This window comes from Myxocyprinus asiaticus, chromosome 7 (assembly GCF_019703515.2).
Source record: "Myxocyprinus asiaticus isolate MX2 ecotype Aquarium Trade chromosome 7, UBuf_Myxa_2, whole genome shotgun sequence".
In the NCBI taxonomy this organism is placed as follows: Eukaryota; Metazoa; Chordata; class Actinopteri; order Cypriniformes; family Catostomidae; genus Myxocyprinus; species Myxocyprinus asiaticus.
In genome coordinates, this window is record NC_059350.1 from 7980992 (window position 1) to 7996473 (window position 15482).

General features: G+C 37.2%; 1 protein-coding gene across 1 annotated transcript in view; it reads right to left on the bottom strand.

Moving 5' to 3' along the window:
* Nucleotides 1-15482, bottom strand: part of sorcs3a (sortilin related VPS10 domain containing receptor 3a) — a 368557-nt gene that overhangs the window by 122754 nt on the left and 230321 nt on the right. Inside the window, exon 4 of the mRNA XM_051703251.1 lies at nucleotides 8143-8301. Coding sequence (XP_051559211.1) covers nucleotides 8143-8301 — 159 coding nt within the window. The remainder of the gene's footprint in view (nucleotides 1-8142; nucleotides 8302-15482) is intronic.

The following is a 15482-nucleotide window of genomic DNA, read 5'->3' on the forward strand; positions in this document are numbered from 1 at the left end:
TCCACAAACAGCATTCTCACATAAATGTTCCTTTTTTCCAGGTGGGAGAGAGCAGTGTGTATTGTAGATGCAATGGCATCATCAGTGGAGCGGTTGTTGCGGTAAGCAAACTGCAATGGGTCCAGTGATGGAGGCAGCACAGAGCAGATGAAATCTCTGATTAGTCTCTCAAAGCATTTGCTGGAGATGGGAGTCAGAGCAATAGGATGCCAGTCATTTAAGCAAGTGATTTTGGATTTCTTTGGTACAGTCTCAATGGTGGACGTTTTAAAGCATGTGGGAACCACAGACAAGGAGAGAGAAAGGTTGAAAATGTCCGTAAAAACACCAGCCAGTTGGTTCGCACATGCTCTGACGACGCGGCCCGGAATGCCGTCTAGACCCGCGGCTTTACGGATATTCAACCGTCGGAAGGATCGGGTTACATCCGCTACAGAGACAGAGAGTGAACTAACCTTTGTAGCTTCGGCTACGAGAGCTATCTCCACGAGGGCGGTGTTATTTCCCTCGAAACGAGCATAAAATGTATTTAGCTCATCCGGGAGAGAGGCAGCAGTGTTTTTATTCCCTTTAAAGTCCGTGATGATATTAATTCCCTGCCACATGCTTCTAGAGTTGGTGGTGTTAAACTGTCCTTCAATCTTGTCCCTGTACTGGTGTTTGGCTGCTCTGATAGTTTTGCGGAGTGCATAACTGGCTTGTTTATGCTCCTCCGCATTCCCGGAATTACAAGCGGAGGTCCGCACATCAAGTGCAGTGCGAACATCGCTATTTGTCCATGGCTTTTGGTTGGGGTAGATCCATATTGTTTTGGTCGGAACAACATCCTCTACGCACTTTCTGATGATACACTTTACGCTGTCAGCATACACCTCGATGTCGTCATCAGAGGCGGACCGGAACATCTCCCAGTCCGCGTGATCAAAACAATCTTGTAGCGTAGAATCTGATTGGTCCGACCAGCACTGGATCGCTCTGAGGGTGGGTGCTTCCTGTTTCAATTTCTGCCTGTAAGCGGGCAGAAGCAGAATGGAAGAGTGGTCTGATTTGCCAAATGGTGGGCGGGGAAGAGATTTGTAGCCACCCCAGAAGGGAGAGTAGCAATGGTCCAAAACTCGGGCCCCTCGTGTGTTGAAACTGATGTGTTGGTGGTATTTTGGTGCAACTGATTTAAAATTGGCTTTGTTAAAGTCCCCGTTCACAATGAACGCAGCCTCAGGGTGCGCGGTTTCTTGCTTGCTTATAATCCCATACAGTTCCTTGAGTGCCCGGTCTATGTCCGCTTGTGGCGGGATGTACACAGCAGTGATAATGACCGCTGTGAATTCTCTCGGTAGCCAGAATGGTCAACACAGAAGCATGAGAAATTCCAGATCAGGAGAGCAGAAAGTCTTGATAGAATGTACGTTCCTCTGATCACACCAGGATTTGTTGACCATAAAACATACACCACATCTGCTTTTACCTGAGAGGTCTTTCGCTCTGTACGCTCAGTGCATGGAGATCCCTGCGGGTTCGATGGCTGAATCTGGAATCTCAACAGACATCCAAGTTTCTGTAAGGCAGATAATGCAGCAGTCCCTAGTCTCTCGTTGGAAAGAGATCCACGCTCTCAGCTCGCAGAGCTTGTTGTCCAGAGACTGAACATTTGCCAGTAGAATACTGGGTAGTGGGGCTCGATTTGTGCGACGTCTTACTCTGATGAGAACGCCGGCTCTATTTCCCCTTTTCCTTCTGCATTTCCGCGGCCGGGCTGCCCAGACAAAGGGCTCCACTGGCGTGTTTGTAAACAGTGGGTCGGCATTGAGGAATTTAAAGTCCGGTTTTCGGTGTGCATTTGTTCATATGACAAAATTATCTGTATCTATCTCTGTATTCGGATAGAACCGGGTGTGGATGTGGCTTAAACTGGTAGATAAACTGTCAAAACTAAAAGAAACACCCATTTTTAAATGTTACTCTCACAATTATAGTTTCTATTAATAAAATACAGTTGTGCACAAAAGTTTGCATACCCTGGCAGAAATTGTGACATTTTGGTGTTGATTTTGAAAATATGACTGATCATGCAAAAAAACTGTCTTTTATTTAAGGATAGTGATCATATGAAGCCATTTATTATCACATAGTTGTTTGGCTCCTTTTTAAATCATAATGATAACAGAAATAACCCAAATGGCCCTGATCAAAAGTTTACATACCCTTGAATGTTTGTCCTTGTTACAGATACACAAGGTGACACACACAGGTTTAAATGGCAATTAAAGGTTAATTTCCCACACCTGTGTCTTTTTAAATTGCAATTAATGTCTGTGTATAAATAGTCAACGAGTTTGTTAGCTCTCACATGGATGCACTGAACAGGCTAGATACTGAGCCATGGGGAGCAGAAAAGAACTGTCAAAAGACCTGTGTAGCAAGGTAATGGAACTTTATAAAGATGGAAAAGGATATAAAAAGATATCCAAAGCCTTGAAAATGCCAGTCAATACTGTTCAATCACTTATTAAGAAGTAGAAAACTCGGCGATCTCTTGATACCAAGCCAAGGTCAGGTAGACCAAGAAAGATTTCAGCCATAACTGCCAGAAGAATTGTTTGGGAAACAAAGAAAAACCCACAGGTAACCTCAGGAGAAATACAGGCTGCTCTGGAAAAAGATGGTGTGGTTGTTTCAAGGAGCACAATACGATGATACTTTAACAAAAATGAGCTACATGGTCGAGTTGCCAGAAAGAAGCCTTTACTGCACCAATGCCACAAAAAAGCCCGGTTACAATATGCCCGACAACACCTTGACACGCCTCACAGCTTCTGGCACAATGTAATTTGGAGTGACAAGACCAAAATAGAGCTTTATGGTCACAACCATAAGTGCTATGTTTGGAGTGGGGTCAACAAGGCCTATAGTGAAAAGAATACCATCCCCACTGTGAAGCATGTTGGTGGCTCACTGATGTTTTGGGGGTGTGTGAGCTTTAAAGGCATGGCGAATCTTGTGAAAATTGATGGCAAGATGAATGCAGCATGATATCAGAAAATACTGGCAGACAATTTGCATTCGTCTGCATGAAAGCTGCGCATGGGACGCTCTTGTACTTTCCAGCACGACAATGACCCTAAGCACAAGGCCAAGTTGACCCTCCAGTGGTTACAGCAGAAAAAGGTGAAGGTTCTGGAGTGGCCATCACAGTCTCCTGACCTTAATATCATCGAGCCACTCTGGAGATCTCAAACGTGCAGTTCATGCAAGACGATCAAAGACTTTGCATGACCTGGAGGCATTTTGCCAAGATGAATGGGCAGCTATACCACCTGCAAGAATTTGGGGCCTCATAGACAACTATTACAAAAGACTGCACACTGTCATTGATGCTAAAGGGACCAATACACAGTATTAAGAACTAAAGGTATGCAGAACAGGGGTCATTTAATTTTTTTCTGATTTGTTTTATGATTGTGCCATTCTGTCATAATCTACAGTTGAATATGAATCCCATAAGAAATAAAATAAATGTGTTTTGCCTGCTCACTCATGTTTTCTTTAAAAATGGTACATATATTACCAATTCTCCGAGGTTATGCAAACTTTTGAGCACAACTGTATACCTTGTATATGTCTTTTCATAATAATAGCATAATAATAATAATAATAATAATAATAATAATAATAATAATTATTATTATTGTTATTATAATCATTATACAAATTATATATATATATATATAAAATTTGTATAATGATGATAATATATATATTCTTCTTTTTCTTACCGGGTGAAGCTGAATTTGTAGGCTACATTAAATGTGGAATATGTTGTGGTTTCTCCTAGTATTTCAGATATTACTATCTGCATGAAACAGAATTTTCAGTTTCAGTTTTCCGTGTCAAAATGATCAGTTGAATGCCACTTTGGTGAATTAAAGTACCAATTTCCTTCCAAAAAGCAAAATCTGAACATAATTCCAAACGTTTGGCTGCCAATGTATGATAGTGTGATGAACAAACTAAAGTTTACTCCCGAAAAATCTTCCCCTCTGCCATAGCTCATTCACAATTTTGATTTGATCTGACATTTGAAATTTGCAGCTCAAAACCTTGCTGTGCAAAGGCTGATGTAAACTATGTAAAATACATATATGCAGGGTTGGGAAGGTTACTTTTAAAAAGTATTAAGATGGGCCTGGGTAGCTCAGCAAGTACTGACACTGACTACCACCCCTGGAGTCACGAGTTCGATTCCAGGACGTGCTGAGTGACTCCAGCCAGGTCTCCTAAGCAACCAAATTGGCCTGGTTTCTAGGGAGGGTAGAGTTACATGGGGTAACCTCCTCGTGGTCACGATTAAGGGTTCTCGCTCTCAACGAGGCGTGTGGTAAGATGTGCGTGGATCGCGGAGAGTAGTATGAGCCTCCCGTGATGCGAGTTTCCGTGGTGTCATGCACAGCAAGCCACGTGATAAGATGCGTGGATTGACTGTCTCAGAAGTGGAGGCAACTGAGACTTTTCCTCCACCACCCGGATTGAGGACACGAGGACATACTAAGTAGTGGGAATTGGGCATTTCAAATTGGGGCGAAAAGGGGAGGAAAAAAAAAGTATTAAGATACAGATTACATAATACATGATGTAAAATGTAATTTGTAACATATTCTGTTAGATTACTCAAGGTCAGTAACGTATACTAAATACTTTGGATTACTTCACCACTAGCAATTATTTTCACTTGTTTTGACAAGTAAATAAAGTAAGAAAATTCAGAAATGAACTTATTAAAAAAAAAACATTCTCTGAAAAAAGCCTAAATATCTTGTGCAGTTCTGTTACTCAAGTAAATGTATCTGGTTTTAAGGATTTTTAGATATTTAAAAAAAAAAAAAAACTATATTTAAATTCTCATTAAGAATAAGATTTTTGCAGTACATCTTTGCTCTAATATCAAAGGTCTTACTAGAGAAAAAAAGTTTCATGCTCCAACATGCATTTTCATCATTATAAAATATAATCATGCCTGGTAACAGATGCATGTGATGGCAAGGAATATCATTTTAGCTTAGCATAAAGCTAAATTTTCACATGACAATTTACACAAGGTTAACTATTTTTGATGCTCCAAACTACAAAACACCACAGTGTTTACACAACCACATCCTTTGCTGATCGTATGTGGATTTTGTTCATAGAATGAGGCAGAAAATGTATTATTTGTAGCTTTCTATACAATGTTAAAGGCTACATTGGATAGCATTTCTTGTAAAAAAAATATATATATATATATATATATATATATATATATATATATATATATATACCCTAACCACATAAAAAACATTGCCGAGGCAAAAAGGCAAAGTTCCTCAATGACGTCATATCCACCTTTTCACTCAAAACAGTATGAACTTCTACAAAGTGTTTCACTGCTGTTCAAAGCTCCTCGGATCGGATCATTTATATGGATAAATGTTTTCCAACTGAATAGTCTGAACATTAAATGAAATAAATGACAATACAATGCAAAGAAATCTCTTCAAAAAATCAAAATACTTTTGAATGTAACTGTATTCTGATATATAGTATATTAGTATATTTATAATGAAAATATAATAAAACGTGATTGAAGCCCCTTCCGTGATTTTGCATAACTTACATTCGTAATATCGATAATATCCAAATCGATAATATTCAAAGCTTGGCAATGCTTTGACAGAAACCCCTGAACTGAGGTGACAATTTCACCTGAGCGACATTTTTAAAAGTTAAGAAATAAAAGTCTCTACTGTGATGTTTACCTTATGGACAAAAGAAGGAAAGAGGAAACATTGAAATTTAATTGTGGATATAAAATTTAGACCCAGTCCATTGCTTCTGCATTATGTAAAACAAGGGTTTTCAAACTTTTTGATGCCACAAATACTTTATGATGATTCCCTTGTGAGGGACCCCTCCATTCAAAAATATAAAGGCATCTTTGTATTTTCATGTATAAAGACACATTTTTACTATATTATAAAATAAGTGTGATATTATAAACCCAACATGTTAGCCAAACTAAATAACTGGCTTTTATATTATCTTTGTATGAAACTCAAGATAAATATTTAATATATTATCTACTATCATCTTTGAAAATATATACTTTGTATTAAGCTTACAGTGTTTTTTATCCTCATATTTCACTATTAATGTTAGATGTATAAACTTAAAGAGAAAAATTGAATTAAATATAAATTTTTGTAGAGTATTTGTATTGTATTGTATTTTTATTTTTATTTTTATTTTTTTCAATAAATTTATAGTTCCAAAGCAGCTTTACAGAGAATATGGCCTTAATATATATTAATATTTAAAAATATTTGTTTCAATCACAACAATATATGCAGTTTTGCTTTTTATTTCTTAATGTTAAACAATGGCTATCAACAAAATAAAATAATGATAATTCATCTCATTATTTCTGACCAGTCTTTAGAAAGCAGAATGAAAGAATTTTTTTTTTCTTTTTTCTTTTTTTTTTTTTTCTTTAAAATTTTCCACGGACACCCTAGCACCATCTTGTGGCCCCCTAGGTGCCCCCTAGGAGTCCTCGGACCCCAGTTTAAAAAATAGCTGATGTAAAAAAATAAAATTAAAAAAAAATAATCTCTTTCAACAGAAATGACATGTCTGTTATCGAGGGTAAAATAATGGAATAGTTTCTTTATGATTTTGTTTAGACAACTATCTGCAAAGAAACAAGAGTTGAATATTTGGCATTGATGATACTTTTTTGAATGGAAGATTGGCAAACAAGTTCTGTGTCTGTCATGTCTGCAAAATTTTGCTGTTGTATTTTATTATATTTTATATAACTTGACACTTGACAAGACTAGTTTGAAATGCTTGTATCTAGGCAATCCCCATCCCCTTTTGGAGTAGAAATGTGCCCAATGAGGCCCCAGATCTGTAAATACCAAAAACTGCTTCCCTATCCAATACAGGGGTAGGATGATTTCTGATCCCAATAACCCGGTTGCCTCGCTGTTGCATAAAATGGCCATTTAGATCCAGCTAGCATTTAGTACCATTCAATTACTTTGGTGGACTTTTGCTTGTCAATGAAACCTTGAGAGAATTTTTTTGACTGGAGGTTGCCAAGAGGCTATTTTAAGTAAGAGGCCTGAGATGGGCAGATATCAAAGACTGGACCTGACCAGTCTGACACCTCTCTATAAGACAATGCTTCAAGTGTTGACCTGATAACCCCCCACCCCCCACACTTTAATGCCACATGGCCAAAGCATTAATGTGTGTCATTTCTAAGCAAGTAAGATGGCTAATATTTTTTAAAAAGTTTTACCCAGGGTGAGGTGCCTTGGTGAAAAAACACATGGTGAAAAACACAATGTGACACATCACTTTGTTTATATTATATTTAAATTATTGTGCCATCCTGTTGTGACTGTAAAGTTGTCCCTGTATTTTCTACAGATAATTTCTGGGAACCTCTGTTCTTGATTTAAAAATCTATCTACTTCACATGCTTTCGCCTAATTTCACATTGCCACAGTAAAGGATGTCCTTTCTGTTCAGGATTAAAATTTCATCCAATTTTACAGTGTAGATCAGATTAACACTCATCTTTCACAAGAAATCTTTTAGTCACTGAGTTGTCTTTATAGACCAACTATGAATTTTAATCAATGGCAAAAAAGAGAGACCTTTAAAAGTCAAAGTTTTCTCTCCTTTTTACTCTCTCCATCTCTCTTTCCCACACTCATTCTTTCTATCACATCATTCAATTCTTCTACATCTAATAACAGAAAGTTTTGTCCATGGTAACTGATTCTGTTTTTGCAAGTTTCAAGCAATAACAAGATAACAATATTACTTAGTCACTCTTCTTGCTATTCAAATATTACACCAGCAAATATAAATATAATATAAAGTAGCCTTGTCTAGGTACAACTAACTACCACACAGATTAAATTGTTTGAAAAATTAAAGTGAACATTTCATATCACAAATCCAAAACAGCAATCACAATCTAAGCATATTATGCCTTGTTTACACTACTCTTGATGTTAAACCCATGCACATCTGTACAGACCAGTGATATCTTCAGTATTTGAATTCCATTGTAACCCTATTTGCAGCAAAGCTTACCTTCTGGTCATGGCTGTAGGCCAATGCCCAATCCTCTTGTGTGTGATGGAAGAGTAGACTTAAGACGTAGAAACTCAAACGGTATTTCTGGTAACTGGCACCCTCATCTGAACTGATGAGAATACTGCTTTCAAACTCTGGGTCAGTCAACACCATTATCTAACAAAGAGAAAAAAATATATTTTTTTTAACTGTTTAATTTGAGTTAAAGAGGGAAAAGGAGAGGTTTAGAGAGTATGAGAAAGAAATGTCAGCAAAAGCAGTTAAAGAACCCATAAAATGTCATCATGAGCATAGTTTTCTTCCCTGTGTTGACTTATTTCCTATTGAAACAGGAAGTTGGGGCAGAACATATTGAAGGGCTTGCCCCCTTTATACAACCTTTAGTTTACGCCACAGTTGGCAAGTAGCAATTCCCAACGTCATTAGGAAGATCAGACGTTTCTTATCTGAGCATGCTACACAACTTTTTGACCTAGCTCTTGTCATATCTAGACTGGACTATTGCAATGCTCATCTGGCAGGACTTCTTGCATGTACAATCAAACTTTTGCAATTGATCAAGAATGTGATGGAGCATTTGGCTTTCAACGAGCCCCTTGAGAGCGTATATCACACCTCTCTTCATCAAACTGCTCTGGCTGCCATGGGTTGCTCTTGTTACATTCAAGGTGTTGATAGTCACTTACAGAACAACCACTGGTTTCACACCCCCCCCATCTAAACTCACTACTTCAAGTCTATGTGCCCTCCAGAAGCTTGTGATCGGTGGTTCACGGCGTCTCGTGGTGCTATCTCAGTGAGACACAAAATCGCTTTCCACTACTTTCGCTTCTACCGTTCTTCGTTGGTGGAACGACCTTCCGAACTCCACCCCGAGCAGCTGATTTTCAAAGTACTTTCAAGAAACGTCTAAAGATGCATCTCTTTCATGAGCACTTGGCCCAGTCCTACTAATGCACCTACTGTCTTCTTTCCAAAAAGAAATAATATATATATATACATTGTATATATATATATATATATATATATATATAACTGTATATATATACAGTTGTGCTCAAAAGCTTGCATACCCTGGCAGAAATTGTGAAATTTTGGCATTGATTTTGAAAATATGACTAATCATGCAAAAAAAAGTCTTTTATTTAAGGATAGTGAACATATGAAGCCATTTATTATCACATAGTTGTTTAGCTCCTTTTTAAATCATAATGGTAACAGAAATCACCCAAATGGCCCTGATCAAAAGTTTACATACCCTTGAATGTTTGGCCTTGTTACAGATACACAAGGTGACACACACAGGTTTAAATGGCAATTAAAGGTTAATTTCCCACACCTATGGCTTTTTAAATTGCAATTAGTGTCTGTGTATAAATAGTCAATGACTTTGTTAGCTCTCACATGGATGCACTGAGCAGGCTAGATACTGAACCATGGGGAGCAGAAAAGAAGTGTCAAAAGACCTGCGTAACAAGGTAATTGAAATTTATAAAGATGGAAAAGGATATAAAAAGATATCCAAAGCCTTGAAAATGCCAGTCATTTCTGGGCTGTTGCCTACGACAAATTCGGGATAAAGGAAACCAAAACAGTGTCATTGACTTCAAGCTTTGCAATTGCACCCACACTTTCTGCAGGAAAACTATCTTTAGAAAGATTTAAACGATCATGTGTTGGTGAATGGTGAGACACCAGGCAAGCCACTTGATATTTAACAAAGAGCCACTTGTGGCTCGCGAGCCATAGGTTCCCGACCCCTGTTTTAGGGGTACACTAGTATATAGATGGCCTTTAAGCTAAAATACTTGGAATAAAAGCCACACAACTCTAAATTTGATTTGCATGGGTCTAAAAATCATACAAGTGTACTCTTAGTTTTCATATTCTTCTACACCATTTAAAAAATCTTACTGCTATCTGGCACCATGCATGCAACGGTTTACACAACAAGTAGTAGTTCATTAATTGGAGTCACTATCAAATTATAAATGTCCATGAATTTGTGATACAACTGCATATCCACAGGAACCACATAGTAACCATTTTGATACTGATTTTCCAGCATTAAAAGAAAAAAACAAAATCTATTTTTGCATCATAAAAATAAGTAACAACATTTCTATCTCCAGAGCACCAAAACATTGTCTATTAAACACAACCACAAATTTGAAATGTCCCTATGCTTCACATATAGAACCGGCAATCTGGACTAAATGTCACCACCTTTGTTAAAGCTACACTATGTTACTTTTTTTGTTAAAAAAATAATAATAATAAAATGTTATTAATGAGAGAGTGCAACAAAAATCCATCTTCCAAACCATTTCTTTACTTTACCCAAATACACTTTGACATACCTATAATAATTATTTATATTTTAGAGCTGACGGGATGGATTTCACGGGAAATTGCATACATATGTCATTCGCCCGTGCGTGTTGACCTCATATCCGTACACAGAGAAAATAAGATCCAGCTACTGTAGCGCGTGTGTGGGAGTAGCGTGAACCTAAAATTTGCTGTCACAACGATTGTGAAAAATTTACCATGGATCATTCAAAACGGCAAACCTCCAGGGAATCACCGGTTGTAAAAACAAAGAAACCCCAAACAGAGCAGAGTCTACAAGCAAAAAGGGAAAGCAACAGAGTCCATAATAAAACCCGAATCAACATTGGCTTGGCTTTTCAGATGTGTACAACTCCGAGATCTGAAAGGATTTAAAAGTGACCCAGAGATGGCTTTTTTCTTACTCAACAGGTAAAATATTTTATTGATATGGTTTATGTATAGTTGTGTAATCACACGTCTGTGTGTGTGTAGTGAAATACAAAAAATTATACTGTAATCATTGCAGAACGTTTCACTTGCTAGCACACGTGTGTATTGTTCTGTATAACGGCAGTAATTTATATAAATAAATCCTAAAGTCCTAGGCTTGCCAAGGACATGTGAGTCTTGCCAAGGACATGTGAGAATGATGTTGACCACTGGTTGGTAACAATGACAATCTATAAATTAATTACTACCATGGTCTATTTGGCCAGAATATCCTGTAGTTATAAAAACTTTGCAACTTTTGACCTTATCAGACTTGAAAATCATTATGTCTAATGTTAACGAACATTGCCTAACTTTTGTAATGTAATTTATTTCAAAACATCAGTGTTTCCAATAAGTCAAAACAACAGCAAAAGATACGGCACTTATCTGCTCAGATGACATGTTTTCAGATATCCGTCTTTTCCTTACTTTCGTTATTTATTTGTCCATTCGCTCTGATAAGATGTCCTGTATCCTTGTGTACACCGGTGCTTCGAACCACATTCATCCGTGCAGAGGAGCAGAGCCGAAGCATGACTTACGTCATTACCATAACAATGTTCTTCCGCAAGACACATGCAGTTTTATTTTTTAACCGCCTGAGGGCCAAATATACATAGTGTAGCTTTAAGTGTACCCATGGATGGAAAATACATGCATATCCCATGTTATTCTGCTAGTAAAATCCTGTAGGCCTGTCACCTTTGTAACAGCTGGAATAATACATTTGAAAGTGAAGATTAACACAAAGTTAGGTTTAAAAATATACTGCACTATGGGGCAGTTCTGCAAAACACATGAATATTAATTATGTTATGCACAGTAAAATATTCTTTTAAATGACCTGTGTTGATCAACAGTCATACTTAATGAACGATTCAAACACCATAATAAATATTTCACATAATATGGTAATTTCATTTCTACATTTGCAACTGACAGTCTTGGAATTTTGTTAATCAGTAGAAGAATACATACTGTAGATCAGCACTTTAAGAACATGACTGATTAATCTAGTGGTAACTTTTTGCCTCTAGTTTTTAGAGGTTCAGTGTTCTAATTTGCCCAAATATAACTTTTTATTTTAATAAAACAAGATTGCATCTATATGTCAGTGGATGGGTGTTACACTTTAAAAATAAAATGCAATAAAAGACGCGGGGAGACAAGAGTAGCGGAAACACAGACACATTTATTGACAGTTCTATATATGAAAGAACAGCGAATTCAGACAGCAACAACCACAAACTCTCCGCACAAACAGCAGGAACCCGGAATGTGCCTGAGCGCCCGTGAATGAGATGACACAGTTCACGAACAACCGTCTCCCATCACACAACCCAGCCATGAAACACTCAGTTTATATAGGGAGGAAACACACTGCGCCACACTACACTGTGTGCCCCATCAACAATCAGTTCACCTGGTTACCACACACCTGAAAGCGATTAAAAGAGAGGGAGAGAAAGAGAAAAAGACAACACACACACACACTCACTCTACATAGACACAAATAATATGGTCGAGAAGGCCATCACAATGGGGGACACAGAAAAGAGTGCAAGCTGCGGCAAAACTGCTGACACTAAACGACACTGATACCAGCCGCAACTAACACTTATCATAACATTCAAAATAACACATTCTAGCACCAGATCGCAACCCGCAGAAACACGCAGAGATGAGATAGAAACTCCAACTCAAGAACTGGAGATGTTTCATGTGGATTATTCACATAACTGAAGAAAGCTATTTCAAAAAATCTCACTTGTCTCAACCCATAATTGACTGTGATTAATCTAATAATCATTCAGTGAACACTTGGAAACAACTGAGAATGTTTTATTAATTTTTTTATTATTTATTTATTTTTTCACATATTTGTCCATGTGGTCATTGTTGTTGAGGAAATGAGCTCATCAACCCGTGAGAGCCCAAACGCTGCTGCAATAGTAGGTAGGCAGCTGGTCGATGCTGTGATTGGCTGCTGCTGCAAACAATCATGGGATTGGTTGCTGCTGTAATCAATCAATGGGTCTGTAGTCATTTGTGCGTTCTGTGAGAGTGTATGCAGTTTGACATGATTAAACCCCTACACATTGTCGAAATCAATGGTAATATAACTACATTTATATTTCATTTATTTGGATACTTATGATGGGGTGACAATGCTTTTCTTAGGGTGGCATTTTCCACCCGATTCCACCCAGGTAGATCTGCCCCTGCAAGAGCAACTCTGTAAATGGCCATAGCGCTTAATTAAAACCCAAATGCAAAACTCCACTTCTGATACTAAATATGGTGCATTATGAAAGCATGTCTTATTCTTCCCTTGTTCAACTCTGCAACTGCATCTGATCAGCATGTTAATTAAAGGGCAAGTAGGTCTGTCTGCTTGTTAAATGCAGACAGACCTATCAGAAGGCAACTTCAAATATCACACCTAAAGTCAGGCACTGTTCACTGTCATGAGAAAGATTCTAATTAAAGGGACATGAATACTACAATTACAAAAAGAAAGAAAGAACTGGCATCCTCTTGCATTCACTTAAGAGGTTTTGTTTTGTCATTTCATAGCAGAGTTTTTACATTTCAAATTAGGAGTCATTCATAATATTATATCGCTGTATTGCTTCAGTGCTTATCAGGGCTAAAAACAGTTGCAGACATTTTCATTATGGATCGTTACTGCTTGCAAATATGTGACTCATGTGTCTTTGATGTCTTTTACTTTAAGTAGTAACTAATAGGCCCCAAAGCATTTCACTGCACATTTGAGAAATACGCTCCACTCGATAGACTAAAATAAGTGGGCTCAAGCTGACACAAGACACTTTATTCTCGTTCTTTTCGTCTCTCTTGCCTCTATCCGGCCTTAGTGTAAACGACTGTTTTCTTCTCTCAACCGGATTTGAATTGGAAAAACCGTGATGCATTTGTCACTGACAAAAATCCCACCCCTCTCTCCACCAGCTTTAACTATGAATCCCCCAGGGTGGTGATTTAGATAAATTGTTTTTCATTAAGTGCCAATAAACAGCCAGCCGAATCGCAGTCAGGATTTTGTTGGCCTGGGCCTCCAATTTTTACTGTTTATTATCGTAACAGAAGATGGAAAGAGCGCCCTGCATCTGTTGGTGTCTTCGGGCTTGTCAGAAGTAATTCATAGATTTTAAGGTCTAATCATTTTCCATAACGTTGTATGAAGTAACAGTATTTGTTATGAAAGTGAAATGACTTCTCATCTTGCACTTCTTAAGTTAGTCTCACTTCCTGAAAGGGGAACATCCTGTACACTAAAACGAATTTGGCTGTTTTAGTTACGGGTGGCGGTTTAATGCATTCAATTAGTGTGAATAATTAATAATTATAAAAATGAATGTGTTAAAAAAAATGTCTTCATTCTTCACCAATGTAATATATGCAAAGTTGAATGGCAATAAACAAGTCTGAAAATTACTAAAGGCAGTTTATTCTTTAGTTTATGTGAATATTCAGGTCACTCTCAGATCAATTATGTTACCTTGGCAGTTTTTCACAGTCAGTAAAATATGTTTTAAATGTATCTCTCATCAATGCGATGCAATTTTTGTGCCAGTCTATTAATATTCCATAAACTTGATTTGAGTACATTTTAAATAATCCAAATTACTATAATAATGCTATTTTGGGCAGCTTAAACAAACAGAACAAGGCACCACAGACCCACAGTGTTTACACTTTTGGGGAATCAACCTACAAATAACTTATGTATATACTTATGAAAAAGTAAGCAGGACTAGAAGACAAAATGTAAAAAATGTAAAAAAAAAAAAAAAGAAAACTTTAAACATTTTTGGCTGCCGCCAGTAATTTTTCACACTCAAATTTAAAAGCTCATACTGTGGAATACTTTAAAAATAGTTGGTCTCATTTTTCAGAGAACCCCCAAATAAAAAAATTAAAAATTAAAATACTCCAGTTATTCATAAATAATACTGTATGTGTTTATAATCTTATGATAAACAGAATTTTTTTTTTTTTGTCCTAACTTTGTAAGCATGTAAATTAGGTTCTTTTCACCCCATCTCCCTCCAAATATTCTTATTTTATTCCACTAGATGACAGGAAGTACTACAAAAAATTATTTTTCCTCTATCACATTCCATGATCTGAAATGCCGATCTGAAATGTAGGTTGTGCTGTAATGCATTTTAGCCATTGCAGATGTGTTCGTCCACAGACATTCAGTCTAATTTTCAGTTCTTGCATCACCCCCATATTACCCCCTTATTTTCATTGAATATCTCAGCCTCTGAGTGGACTAGAAGCTCAATCTAGGTGTCATTAGAAAGCTAAGATCCTCCCCTTTGTGACGATGAATAAGATTGTATCATCAATAGTCGACAACATATATTTCTGATGATTTTTTTTAGCATGCTTGTCCGGCGGTACTGCATTTTTTGTCCTGGACATCTAAGATATAAAATTGTATTATACACAAAAGTAAGCTCACAGACAAGTAAATGGCA